The sequence below is a fragment of the Myotis davidii genome, unplaced genomic scaffold (assembly GCF_000327345.1).
Source record: "Myotis davidii unplaced genomic scaffold, ASM32734v1 scaffold109, whole genome shotgun sequence".
Classification (NCBI taxonomy): domain Eukaryota; kingdom Metazoa; phylum Chordata; class Mammalia; order Chiroptera; family Vespertilionidae; genus Myotis; species Myotis davidii.
The window spans coordinates 634,214-648,024 of NW_006300368.1; the positions used below are offsets into that span (position 1 = coordinate 634,214).

General features: G+C 53.6%; 1 protein-coding gene across 1 annotated transcript in view; it reads left to right on the forward strand.

Moving 5' to 3' along the window:
* The first annotated feature begins 8,049 nt into the window (after nucleotides 1-8,049).
* Nucleotides 8,050-13,811, forward strand: part of RUNDC3A (RUN domain containing 3A) — an 11,119-nt gene continuing 5,357 nt past the window's right edge. Inside the window, exons 1-4 of the mRNA XM_015572513.1 lie at nucleotides 8,050-8,421; nucleotides 12,315-12,430; nucleotides 12,778-12,926; nucleotides 13,097-13,182. Coding sequence (XP_015427999.1) covers nucleotides 8,315-8,421; nucleotides 12,315-12,430; nucleotides 12,778-12,926; nucleotides 13,097-13,182 — 458 coding nt within the window. The 5' untranslated portion in view covers nucleotides 8,050-8,314. The remainder of the gene's footprint in view (nucleotides 8,422-12,314; nucleotides 12,431-12,777; nucleotides 12,927-13,096; nucleotides 13,183-13,811) is intronic.

The window sequence follows — 13,811 nt, forward strand, 5'->3', positions numbered from 1 at the left end:
CTACAAAAAAATTAAGCTACCTACGAATAACCTTAACTAAAGAGGTAAAAGACCTCTACTCAGAAAACTACAGGACGTTGAAAAAAGAGATTGAGGAAGACATAAACAGATGGAAGAACATACCGTGTTCATGGATTGGTAGAATCAACATCATTAAAATGTCCATACTACCCAAAGCAATCTATAAATTCAACGCACTTCCAGTTAAAATACCAACGGCATACTTCATAGATCTAGAACGAACTCTCCAAAAATTCATCTGGAATTAAAAAAGACCCAGAATTGCTGCAGCAATCCTGAATCCATAACATCCGTCCTCCGAGAGGTGCTGCCCGTGGAATGAGATGTTGTGCAGGAAGCCCTTAGCCCAGCTCCAGGCACAGAGTAAAGTTTGGTAAATAGTGGCCATTGCCACCGTGAGGAGAAAACCCCAATCAGCACGCGGTCTCTTGAGGGGGCGTCCTCCATATGCTGGACCCTGAGGTTCTGATGCTCCAACAGGCGGGGGCAGAGGCCCAAGGCTGGCTGATGGGGAAGGGAAGGAGCAAGGCCTCTGGGCCCCGAACCCCTGAGCTCCCCCTCCTCGGTGGACTATCCCAATCGGGAACCTTGAGCTGCTCACACCCAATCCCAGCAGGAAAGCTGAGGCTGAGGGGACCGCTATCCCTCCCAGGGGCCTCTGCTCCCTGACGGGGAGGCCAACCAGCCTCCAGCCGACTCAGCTCAGTAACTCAGCTGTCTCTCCAGGAGCCTGGGGGAGGGGGGGACTCCCCAGGTCCAGGTTCTCTGACCACTCCTTGTTTCCTTTTGAATAGACCCGGTGCAGCCAATCAGGACCCGGAGCCTCAGCTCGGCCCCAGGCCTGGTTCATTTCAATTGGTGCCTGGCCAGCGGTGCAGAAGGGGCCCTGGATGGGGTGGGGTGGGGTAGGGAGTGGTTTCTGCAGGGCCCAGGCCCCTATCTCAGGTTCCAGTGCTGTCAGCTGGGAGGTGTGGGAGGAGACCACATTAACCCATCTCACTTTGCAGAAAAAAACAACAACACTGGGTCTGATATCTTTTGGGTAAGGGGAGGAAATGGGGTTTCCTAAGGCTCAACTCTGAGAAGATGGGGGAGTTAGCTCCTGCATCCATTCAAGCACGTCCCCAGCATTTATTTTGCACCCACTAATGTCTCCGCCGGCGCTGTGCTCGGTGGTCGGGGATACAGAAGCCTGAAACCCAGGTGGAGGGGCCCGCAGCCTCCCGGCCTGGGAGAGTGAACACTGGGCTCCGGGACTGCGCAGAGAAAGGCAGCCCACGCCCCCCGGGGCCTCCGTGCACCAAGTCACAATCGTTTTGGCCAATAAACCCCAGGGTGAGCGGGGATCCCTCCCGTGACTCAGCAGAAAGGTGAACAGAAGTTTCCTTTTTGCAAACACTCTAAGTGCTGCAGCAGGTGGGCGCGTGAAGGATGGAGCCGGCAGCTGGTGAATCCTGCCACCCCTCCTCCATCTTGGACGGAAAGGCCTGGAGGGCGGATGCCAAGGATTGCCGGGACCGATCACATATAGGCGCCCTCATCCTTCTGCCTCGTTGGCACAGCAAACCCCCAAACCTTGCGTGGCCTCACCGAGCCGTCCTCACACCCAGGACTCTTTGGGGAATAAGCACACTTACTTCCAAGTAGAACCAGCTCCGCTCACAGGAACTAAGGCTCCCAGGATGGTAGCGGCTCTGTGTCCCGGGGGAGCAGAAAGCCTGTCAGAGATCAGGGCAGGCTCCTGTCCGAGCATCAGGAGGAGGACAACTGGGCAAACCTGCGATTAGACAGGCGTGGAGAGCAGCAGGAGACACAGCAGGATGCCCAGGGTCACAGATGCTTCTGACCATGGCAGACCTCCGAATGAGAAGTAGGCATCCTTGCCCTGCCAGTTTGGCTCAATGGATAGAGCATCGGCCTCTGGACTGAAGGGTCCCAGGTTCGATTCCAGTCAAGGGCACATGCCCAGGTTGTGGGCTCAGTCCCCAATGTGGGGCATGCAGGAGGCAGCCAATCAATAATTCTCTCTCATCATTGATGTCTCTCTCTCTCTTTCTCTCTCCCTCTCCCTTCCTCTCTGAAATTAATAAAAATATATATATTTTAAAAAAATAACAGAGACAGGAGAGATACTTCTATACTTTAAGTTCTCTCTCCTCATTGCAAAGAAGCCCCCGTGTGCCTAATAACCAGACATAATACATTCAGAAATAATTTTACTTGTGTATGTTTTGCCAATTGCTTGAGGTGTTTAAAGTGTTCAGAAGAATCAGCCATTTTCTTTTTAATATATTTTATTGATTTTTTTACAGAGAGGAGGGAGAAGGATAGAGAGTTAGAAACATTGATGAGAGAGAAACATTGATCAGCTGCCTCCTGCACACCCCCTACTGAGGATGTGCTGGCAATCAAGGTACATGCCCTTAGCCGGAATCGAGCCTGGGACCCTTGAGTCTGCAGGCCGATGCTCTATCCACGGAGCCAAACCGGTTAGGGCAGAATCAGCCATTTTCATTACAGTGCTTATCTGTGGTAGAGTCTTCGTGGCCCGGGTGACTGAGTGTGGCCTTGGGCCAGGCCCTTCACCTCATTGGGCTTCAGTCTCCTCGGAGGTAAAATGGGAACCAGGTGAGAGTAATAGTAGCTTCTGCCCAGCTGGCGTGGCTCAGTGGTTGAGTGTCGACCTATGAACCAGGAGGTCGAGGTTGCATTCCCGGTCCGGGTTGTGGGATCATTACTGATGTTTCTGTCTCTCCCTCTCCCTTTTTCTCTCTGAAAATCAATAAAAACATTTGTATTTAGACCTTGCAATCAAAGGAGGGACGTAGGTGGGTTACATGGTTGTGCCCCAGGGGCTCCAGAAAAAGGGAAGTTACAAGTTACCCAGACATTTCAAGGGTATGTTACCATAGATGCAAAAAGACAGCTAGGTTCAGTTAAGGTAAAGGTTGACCTTGTCAGTGAAGATACCGGCCTAGGACATAACTGCCCACCATAACTGCTTTTCGTTAAAGTTTCATTTCAGACCACCCTTTGTGGTGACCTTAGGTCTCTGAGTTTGCTAGACGGCCATGCAGGCCTCCCCTGAGCTTGTCAGGTCAGCATGTGGCGCCTTTTGTCCACACTTGGGTGAGTATCAGAGAGAGGTTGATTGTTTAAAGTAATAGCACTTATTCAATAGATTCAGAAGCTTAATAAACTGAACATGAAACCAACTTCAGGTAGGAGAGGATTTTTCTCTAACAGAAAAGGCACTTGGACTGAAAATTTTAATAAATCTCCTCTCCTCCCCCAACTCCTGTAAACTTGTCTGTAGTGACGCCACCCGTCCTCCAGGGGGCCCAGGCTGTTCAGTGTGACTCCTGCCTCTCTTGCGCACCCTGCCCCCACCAACACCATACACCACTTCCGCTCCTCCTCCTCCAGTCTTCCCACAACCCTCTCCCTCTTCTCGCTTTTTCCCTACTGCTCTGATGAGCACAAGCCTACCCCATTAAAATAACCAGCCTTCCCTAAGCCTTATAGCAATCGCTCTGCTCTCCCCACAGCTCAGCTCCTCAATGAAAAGTGCTCTCTCCTCTTTCTCCCTCCCCTTCCCTCCTCTACTCAAGGCAGCCTGGCTTTGCCCCACCTCCCCTTCCACTAACAGCGTAGTCGTTGCCAAATCTACTGGACACTCCCCAGCTCCTCAGCTGGACTTCTCTGTTGGATTTCACACAGGCAGCAGCCTCTCCCTTCTTGGAAATGTCTGCTCTCAGTTCCCCTCCTAACTCTCTAATGGTTTCTTTTCTATCTTCTTGGCTGGCTCATCTTTCGCCTATCGCTTCTGGCCATGTTGGTGCTCCCCTAAGTTTGTCTTTTCTGAGCTATCTCCTCTCTCCACTCTGCAGACTCTTGTAACTTGGCCCTCTTCCAAGGTGCTCTTATCTCAGCCAGTGACACCCCGGTCCACCCATTGCTCAAGCCATAAACCTGGGAGTGACTGAAAACCTTCCACCTTATCTGGCCAGTCACCAAGGAGCCATCCATTCACTTCCCGGTAACCGACAACTTTTTAAAACCCCAAATCAGAGCCTGTCACTCCTTGCTTATATTCAAATGCTACTGTTCCAATCCCATAAACTCTAATTTTGAGTTTCATTTTTTCTCTTCATTCCCTCCACTTATATACCAACCTAGTAGTCTATAAATATGCATATGCATGTAGTTCTTGTATGATTTGCACAGGACATGGCACATAGTAGGTGTGCGATAAATGTTTGCTGAAGTGTGCATACTAAGAGGTAAACGTAAGAGGATGAGGAAATACATCACATGCAGTTCTCAATGGCCAAAGCGAAGTGGAATACCAAGTAGAAAAAGAGCTCCTCAAGAACATCTACACTAATGAAAGACAAAGATGTTAATTGACTGTACCTTCGCTACACCCACCAGCCAATCAGAATTCATATGTGTTCTTTTTTTTTTATTTTTATTTTTTTTACAGAGAGGAAGTAGCAGTCCATGTGGTAAGAAATAGGACAAGGAGACTCAAAGTAGCTCAAGGAAGAGTATCTCCCCTGGGTGGATAGGTTGCGATGTACAGTCTAATTTTAGCAGTGGACGGGGTGCTACATTCCAAAGGAAAGAGATGGAAGGGGGTTAACACAATACATAAAAACATGTCTCTGAAACGCTAACAAGCTCAGAGAGAGAGATAGAGAGTTAGAAACATCGATGAGAGAGAAACATCGATCAGCTGCCTCCTGCACATCTCCTACTGGGGATGTGCCCGCAACCCAGGTACATGCCCTTGACCGGAATCGAACCCGGGACCCTTCAGTCCGCAGGCCGACGCTCTATCCACTGAGCCAAACCGGTTTTGGCCATATATGTTCTTAATGGCATTTTGGTCCCCTAGAATCAGAGTCAGCTCAGACCCTGTATCCAAAGTCTTGAAAGATCTGAGTATTCCCTTTTCCTCAGGGTACAGTTGCTCAGATAAATGGCTGAGTACCTTTGGGAGAAGAGTGAGATAATTATCCTATATAATTAGGGGCTAATATGCTAATTAGACCGAACAGCAGAACAACCGTCTGGATGACCTTCCGGACGAAGCTGCGGCTGCGAGGGCTGAGCCCCTTGCACAAATTTTGTGCATCGGGCCTCTAGTTATGATATAAACTTCTGTGGCACTGCAAGATTTTTCCTGAAGGAAACTGGCCTCCCCTTTGATCAATGGGCTCTGCAGCCAAAAATGCTTTGAGTTGGAAATTGGGGAGGGATCGTGATTTTCCTTTGCAGTGGGTGACATCAGCCTCCTGCTAACTCCTTCTTGCTCACTTTTGGCTATGTAAGTCATGAAATGCCATCATTGGCTGTCCACCTACCTAGAAAGACCATGGTCTATTGGCCATCACACTGCATTCCCAGCTTGCCATTTGGTCCTTGTGCCCATTACAGTAATTATGTCCACCTTGACTCTGAAGACTAAGTACTGTAACCTGGCCTCATTCTGAGCTCCTGTCATACTCACAGACTCAAGGAAGCCCAGTTCCATAGCAGCTTCTGCTACTATCAACAAAGAAGGAGGTTACCATCTGGGGTGGCTGAACTCAAATACCAAGGACAAACTGGGTGCTACACAATGAAGTTAGGGAGCACTATGTCTGGGACCCGTGGAATTCCCCAATGTGCCTCTTCCTGCTTCCATGTCCTATAGTAAAAGTTAAAGAAAAATGGTAACAATTCAATTCTGAGGACTTAGAGTCTTCTAAAATGAAGGTTTGGCCCTGGCTGGTGTGGGTCAGTGGTTGGAGCATTGACCCACGCACTAGAGGGTCGTGGGTTTGGTTCCTGATCAAGGGCACATGTCTGGGTGGCAGGTTCAATCCCCAACCCTGGTTAGGGTGCATGCAGGAGGCAACCAATTGATGTGTCTCTCTCATATCGATGTTTCTCTCTCCCTCCCTCCCTCCTTCCTTTCTACTCTCTCTCTCTAAAAAAAAAAAAGAAAAAAGAATGAAGGTTTGGTCACCTGGCCTGGTTAAAAAACAAACTGAAGTGCCCTTTTAGGACAAAGTGAAAATAAAATGAGTAATGGAAGAGGAAAGTTATAAATATCAACTTCTGACAAGTTTCAGAAATAATTATTGCAGAAGCTATGTGTATTTTCTTTCTTGCTTGTTTTGTACCATATACTCTATATATTAATTTCCCCACCCTTTCTTTCCCTTATTATTTTATGTAAGGAATTTTGTTGGTAGTAAACTCTATAATTTAGTCTTTATGTTTACAGAATCCTTAGAGGAAATGTGGCTGAACTACTAGTAGGAGAGGTATTAACATCACCCAGAGATGACTGACTACTGTTACTGGAGAGACTGTATCTCCACTTTATTTTATTAATATTTTTTATATATTTCAAAGAGCAAGATCAATGATGAGAGAGGATCATTGATTGGCTGCCTCCTGCACACCCCACAATGGGGATCCAGCCCACAACTTGGGCATGTGCTCTAGCCAGGATTCGAACCGTGACCTCCTGGTTCATAGACCTACGCTCAACTGCTGAGCCACAACGGGTCGGGCTGTCAATATTCTTTAAACTGCACATTAGTGTTTTGTATGCTCTTTTGTGCATAATATATATCTTGAATTGAAAAGCAAAAGAACATCATTATTGCCAACGGCTATGAGTCTGAAGGCAGGAGGATGCTGGGAAGAGCTTCTAGAGATGAGGCCAGAGGGAAAAGACAAAAGAGGGACAGAAAAGACCAAGTCTAAGGTCCCAGAAGCCAAGAATTGAGGCTGAGTGAACATCAGATCTGAGCCAGCAGTCAGGACCTTCTCCCAGCCCCAAGGGAGCCCGATCAGCACTGGGAACTCCTCACCTCCTCCTCCTGTTGGTGCTGACAGAAGACGCCTGCTTGCTGGTCATATTCAGATGTGGGTGCACATCTCAATCAATGCGGAGATGTTGATCATCGATTAGCAGAGTAGAATAAATCCAGTAATTAGGTAGAGTTGGTGCACACATATGAGCTGAACCCTGGGACGGACCTTCCTGAGGCCAGATGGGGAAGTTGGGTGAACCCCTTTAATCAACACAGAAAGGCTTTCTGCGGAAGCTGGAGACTCAGTGGGTGAAAAAGAACAGGTTGAGGTGGGGAATGACGCAGGTGGGAGGAGGGATGTAAGAGAACAACTGGGAGGTAAAGGGCAGCGGAAAGCCAGGCTGTGCCTCCATCTCCCTCGCCTTCCTGAAAAAGATGCAGCCAGCTTTTCGGGGACCTTCTCAGCGTTGCAGAGAGGGTTGATGGCACCATGCAACAGTGTTGGCAGCCAAGAGGTTAACCGAAAGCCAGATGCCCCTAGGGTGGTGCGAGGGGAAGCAGTGCTGTGGCTGCACCCCTCCAGTTGTCTTGAGACTACTGTGGGCACCAGCTGGATTGCTGGGAATCCCCACAAACCCCAGGCCCCCAGCTGTCAGTCTCCTCTCCACTCAGCCCTGAGCTCTGGGCGCCTGCGGCTGATGGTGAACTCCCATCCCCCACCCCGGGAGCAGTGGGCTCCGCGGGCTGGCTCAGCCAAGTGGAGCCTGGACTCCGACAGATGCGTAGTCTCTCTGACTGCTCCTTGGCCTCCTGAGTCAGCGGTGCGGGGCCTGCGCTCTCTGCACCCAGACCTGGCCCAGGTCTTGTTAAGATACTGAAGGGAAGGGGGGTGCTGGGATGAGGGTGCAGCAGGTGAGGACCTCCATTACCCAGGGTGAAATCTGAGATCGACACCGCTGACCACAGGTCAGACACTGGGGAGTAGAGGAGCTGAAGCTCAGAGACGTAAGACGAGGGGTCCCGGGCTCTGGATATGGGGGTGGGGGACAGGCCAGATACCCCCTCTTACTCCTTCCAATCGCTGCCTCTTCCAGGGACCCCCTCCGCCCTCCCGCAGGTCCTGGTCCTCTCCCCTCCCCCACGAAATCCTGCTTCCTCTGCGGATTGGTCCCTGGCCTGCCGGGGGGCGGAGTCCAAGGGCCGTGACGTCACCGGCAGGGGGGGCAGACGGCTAGAGGAGGGGGTGACGGGCCCCGGCTCAGCACCTCGGAGAGCTCCCTCCCCGGCCTTGTTTTGCTCCCAATCGCCGCCTGGGGAGGGAGCCTAGGGGCCGGCACCCGCGCAGTAGCAGGGGGATGGCCGTAGAGGGGTCGAGGGGCCCCGATGGGCAGAAGGCCCAGCCGTGATCCGGCGGGGTGGCCGGGGTGCCGGGCGGGGTAAGGGGCAGCTGGCAGCGGCAGCAGGGGCTGCACATCTGGATGGAAGCGAGCTTTGTCCTGACCACCATGGCTCTGGGGCTGTCCTCCAAGAAAGCGTCTTCGCGCAACGTGGCCGTGGAGCGTAGGAACCTGATCACCGTGTGCAGGTGGCCCCCGCCGGCGGGCGGGGGGCGCGGGCGGGGAGCGGGGTCAGGCCGGTTCTGGAAACCGGGGTGAGCTGCCTGCGGGAGGATGCACAGCAGCCGCGGAGACAAGGAAGGTGGCACAGGGTTCAGAGGAGCGCGTCCACCGTCCTCTGAGGCCCAGACCGGGAGTGGGTTTGGAGGCCTGGTTCCTACCCTTCTAGGCCGAGCCAGGCCTTGCCCAGCCCGAGGCCCGGAGGGTGGGGGGTGTTTAATTGGTGCTGCAGCTTCCTGTGAGAACCAGGAAGTGACACCGTGCGAGGGGGAGGGTGGTGGTTGGCTCCCCTGCTGAGGACAGGGCGGCAGGATAGGCGATCGCTGCCCTCCAGGCATCCCCGCATTCCCACCAATAGCCTGGCCTCTCTGGAGCGGGCTTTTCTGGGAGGGTTTCCAGTGCTCAATCCTGAAGCAGAAATGATGTCCTCCTTCTCTGGGCAGCTCCGACCTGTGGCAGAGTCAACAGGGCCTGTGGGCGAAGACCCTGAGCTCATCCAGTGAAGGGCGGGGGGTGCTGCCCTTGCTATGGGAAGGACCGAGGGCCTGGCCGCAGAAACCTGGGCCTCCTTGGTTCAAGGCGAGGAGGTTGGGAGGGCAGGCCCATTGGTCCCTGAGGGTGGGCTGTTGCAGTGGTGAGAAGACCCGCCCCCCTTTCTTGGGGCCCAGGAAGTGAACCTCCCACTGCAGCCTGCAGGGACTCACCCTCCCTGGGCTGCTCTGAAGCCAGGCATGGCCATTAGCTCAGCCTCCACCTCAGCCCTCACTGTACTCATCTCTCCTTCTCGGATCCCCATGCCAGCTGCCGTCACCTGCAGTCTCCCTGCTCCCCCCACCCCCATGCCACCTCTGAGGGCTTCCAGTGCACATCTCAGCTGTTTTCCTTGCCAGCTCCACCTGCCCGTACACAAGAGTCAGTGCCCACCTGATGCCCTGGCTACTGTGTCCTGTAGCTCCTTCCAGGTTCCTGGGCACACACCCAGCCACACTGCGCCTGTCTCACACCACTAGATCCCTAGTGCCTGGCACAGTGCCGTGCACATCAGGCCTCTTAAAGATGCCTGACGTGTTATAGAAGGGATGAGTACAAAGTGTAGACCTCTGCCTCCTCCCTCACACCTCAACTTCTGCCACTGTGGTGTCAAACCAGGATTTCAACTTCTGCCAGTGTGGTGTCAAACCAGGATTTCTGCCTTTGGGGCCAGATGGTCCTAGGTTCAAGCTCTTGCTCCATCAGTTATTAGCTGTGCAACTGTGGTGAAATCTTCTACTCATTCGGGTCTTGGGTGCCTCAGCACCCCCATTATAGATGTAGCAGCCATGTCAAGGAACGGTAATGACACAATCCCTGTAGGAGTCTAGCCCAGTGCCTGGCACACAGCAGCCCTGTCCTGATGACACCCTTCCTGTCCCACTCCTCCCTCCTACCTCTTCTTTCTCTTGCCAGCCAGGACAGCTGGGCCTCTTGAGTGTGTGGGGGAGCGGGAACTCCCCTTGGTCTAGGCTGCAGAGCAGAGGTTCTGGTGGGTTGAAAGTGGGCTAAGAGCTGCTGGTGTGAGAGAGAGAGTTTGGGGAGAATCAGGGGCATGACAAAGGCTAAGAAACCCCTCGGGCCTCGGCTGCCTCATCACTGTCACATGGTTTGCCTCCAGCTCCCAGAACAGGTCCCTTTAGCAAGCTGAGGTCTCCCCTGGGCCCTGGCCTCCCTGTCTCCATGGCAACCTGCAGCAGCCACTGCACCTCCGAACAGGGAGCACCCCATGGAGCTCCCGGGGGCAATGGCCATCTCTGCAGCACCCCTGAGGACAGATGCAGCGATGCTGAAGCCAGCCCCAGGCCCCCACTGTGGTCTGACCCAGATGATCAGAAATCAGCAGGGTGTGGGGGCTGCATAATGAAGCCCAGAGAACACCCTGACACAGGCTCCTCCTGGCAGGCCCGACCTTCCCATTAAGGCCCAGCCTCTCCGCACCTCAGGATCACACACACTCACCTTCTTCTAGGCCCGTCTGGGATCTGAACCAACATTTAATGAGGCAGGTCATACCGTTCCTGTTTGCACCTGAGACGATGGGCCTCTGCGGGAGGAAATGACTTGTCCAAAGCCACGTGGGTATCACCAGGAAACAGGACTGGAGTCCACCAGGCTGCCTTCCCCTAGTGCAACCCCAACACAGACCTGGCTCTGAGCTCAAGCCAGACCAGCTCTAAGTCCAAAAGGAAGGAAGGAAGGTCCATGGACCCAGCTGTGCCATTGGCCTGAGAGCCAAGGAGGCCAGTGCCCGAGGGCTGGGGCACAGAGTGGAGGACAGAGGGCAGAGCAGGCAGGGGCTGCTCAGGTCCTTGGGAACTTGACAGCCACCAGGGGACCGAGATATAGCAGAGGGAGCAAGGGCTTTGGAATCAGACATACTTACTTGAGTCCTCAGAAGCTGTGTGATGTGACTCTGAACAGATCCATCGACCACTTGGACCCTCAGTTACCTTCTAGGTCAGTGATGGCGAACCTTTTGAGCTCGGCGTGTCAGCATTTTGAAAAACCCTAACTTAACTCTGGTGCTGTGTCACCTATAGAAATTTTTTGATATTTGCAACCATAGTAAAACAAAGACTTATATTTTTGATATTTATTTTATATATTTAAATGCCATTTAACAAAGAAAAATCAACCAAAAAAATGAGTTCGCGTGTCACCTCTGACACGAGTGTCACCTCTGACACGCGTGTCATAGGTTCGCCATCACTGTTCTATGTGAACTGGGGATGAGGTTGATGATAAGGGGAACTACTTCCCAGGACTGTTGTAGGGATGGATGAGATGATACTGCAAAGTACAGTGCTTGGCCAATTACAGGGCGTGATAAGCTTAGGGGGGAAGGGCAGTTTCCAGCAGCCCCTGTATCTGCTCTGCCCCCCACAACAGGGCAATATGGGATGTTGGGACCCGTGCCCTCAGCCCTGCCCCACACATTGCAGCAAGGCAGGTGGAGATGCAGGGGTTAGGAGTAGGGAATGCAGAGGGAGCTGAGGCTTTAAGCAGGACTGCAGAGGGGGATGGCGCTGCTGGGCTCCAGTCCCTCAGCTCCATTGGCTTCCCTGACTCCCTCCTTCTCTGACCCCCAAGGCCCCTTCCACAGACCTGCAGCCACTGCTCCCTCCCACCCAGCTGGTGTGCTGAGCCCACACCCTGCACCTCCCCCAGCCCAGCTCTGCACCTCCCAGTTCTGGGCAGCTGGTGTGTGGGCGGCTAAGCTGGGAAGGAAAGGGGACGGGGCGGGGGGGGAGGGGGCCTTGGTGTGCTGAGAGCCCACCTGGTCACCATGCATACCCACACCCCATGTTTTCAGTGCCAACTCACAGCCCTGGCACAGGCGACTCCCCCACTCCAGAAGGTACTGAAGGTTATTCCAGCAAAAGCAGAAGACAGCTCAGTGCAGGGATACAAACCAGCTCTATCTCCTAGCTGACCCCCAACACGTACTTGGGAATGCAACTCCAAAGGGTGGGCAAGGAGGGGCTCTGGGACAGCCTCCGCTCTGGGTGCCTGGACTTGCTACCTATTGTTTCACCCCTCTCATACCTTGTTCCCAAAGCTTCCTTTCTCTGGCTGTCACCCTTCCTGTCACCCACTTTGTCAATCAGTCTCCCACCTGCTGCCCTAGCACGCCCATGTCACAGCACCTCTATGGTCGCTCTATTCTCACCTGTCTCCCACCCTTTCCCTCTGCCACCCGCTACATCCGTGCTCTTCATGACCTCTTCACTGCCCTTTGTCCCTCTTTGCCTGATGCCCCTCCCCCGCCACCATCACCCTGTCTTCTCACCCGACACCCCCCTGCCCCTTCTCCCTACCCTCCACCCAGGTTCTCTGTGAAAACACTGCTGGAGAAGTACACCGCAGAGCCCATCGATGACTCATCCGAGGAGTTTGTGAATTTTGCAGCCATCTTAGAGCAGATCCTCAGCCACCGTTTCAAAGGTGGGCCCAGGTTCCGGTGCTTATTGCCCAGCTCTCCCACCCCCGTCCTTTAGCTCCCAGCCACTCCACTCGGATCTACCCTGTGGCTTTCTGAACCCCATCACTGACCCTGGTCCCAATTCTGGTCTATGTACAGAAACTCGTGCAGAGTTAGGGAGAGGGGAAGGGGTCTTCTGGACATGCAGTTATAGGGATGTGCCCTTTGTGTACATGCATGTGTGTGCACACGTGTTTGGGGCAGGCACTATGTATGTGCGTGGCTTACACTTATGCATGTGTGTGACCCATTACATGGGTCCTCTCTAAACTGCCTTGTCCCGCTGAGCCCCCTCCCTGCCCTGGCTCAGCCTGTGCCCCAGCAGGTCCAGTGAGCTGGTTCAGCTCAGATGGGCAGCGGGGCTTCTGGGACTATATCCGGCTGGCCTGCAACAAAGTGCCCAACAACTGTGTGAGCAGCATCGAGAACATGGAGAACATCAGCACAGCCCGAGCCAAGGTGAGCGGCTTGCAGTGGGCAGGACCAGGCAGCTTCTCCAAGCTCTGGGTGTCGGGGAACTGCCTGCTCCTTGGTCCTCACCTCTGCCATGGATGACGGGGAGAACAGCCGCAGGTCCAGACCCAGGGCGCACACACAGTCCCTTCAGTAAAGGTGAGCATGCTTTCCAGGGCCGGGCATGGATCCGAGTCGCACTGATGGAGAAGCGCATGTCGGAATACATCACCACAGCCCTGCGGGACACCCGGACCACCAGGTCAGACCCTCTGCCAGCTCAGACCACAGGTCCCAGGGTGCATGTCCGTTTTCTAAACACACTTGATCCTTAACTTCCTGCGGCAACCTTTCCTAGCTGCACTACAACTCCCAGCATGCACCTACGTTTCCCTCTCTCCCAGTCTGTCCACGGGTCAGCCTGGTCTGCAGTCAGGATACACACCTTTGGCACCATCATCACCTCTTCCAAATAAAATTCATTATCCCCATCACTGCCCAGCACCAGACTCACACGTCTCTACCTTCAGACACACATCGGGACAAGTCCAACCATGTATCGTTTTACTTGTTGGCCTTGGTCTGTGTCCCACAGCAGCCCTGCCTGTTGGGACTGCGGAGTCCCAGCTCGCGGAGCTTCATTCTCTGCACTGGGCCCCAGGGCAGGGGCAGGACCTCGGGCGACATGTGCCAGTGGGGAATGGTGTGTTTCCTGGTTTAAGGATGGGGTGACTCAGTACTTGGCGGGAAACGGTAGCTCAGAAGACTGAGGAGAGTCTGTTCTCAGGGGACACACTCCCAATAGGTGGGAGACACAGGTGCTATTCCCAGGGGGCCCCAGTCTGAGGGAGACCAAGACCCACTCCTGAGGGATGAGCAGGAAGCAGATCC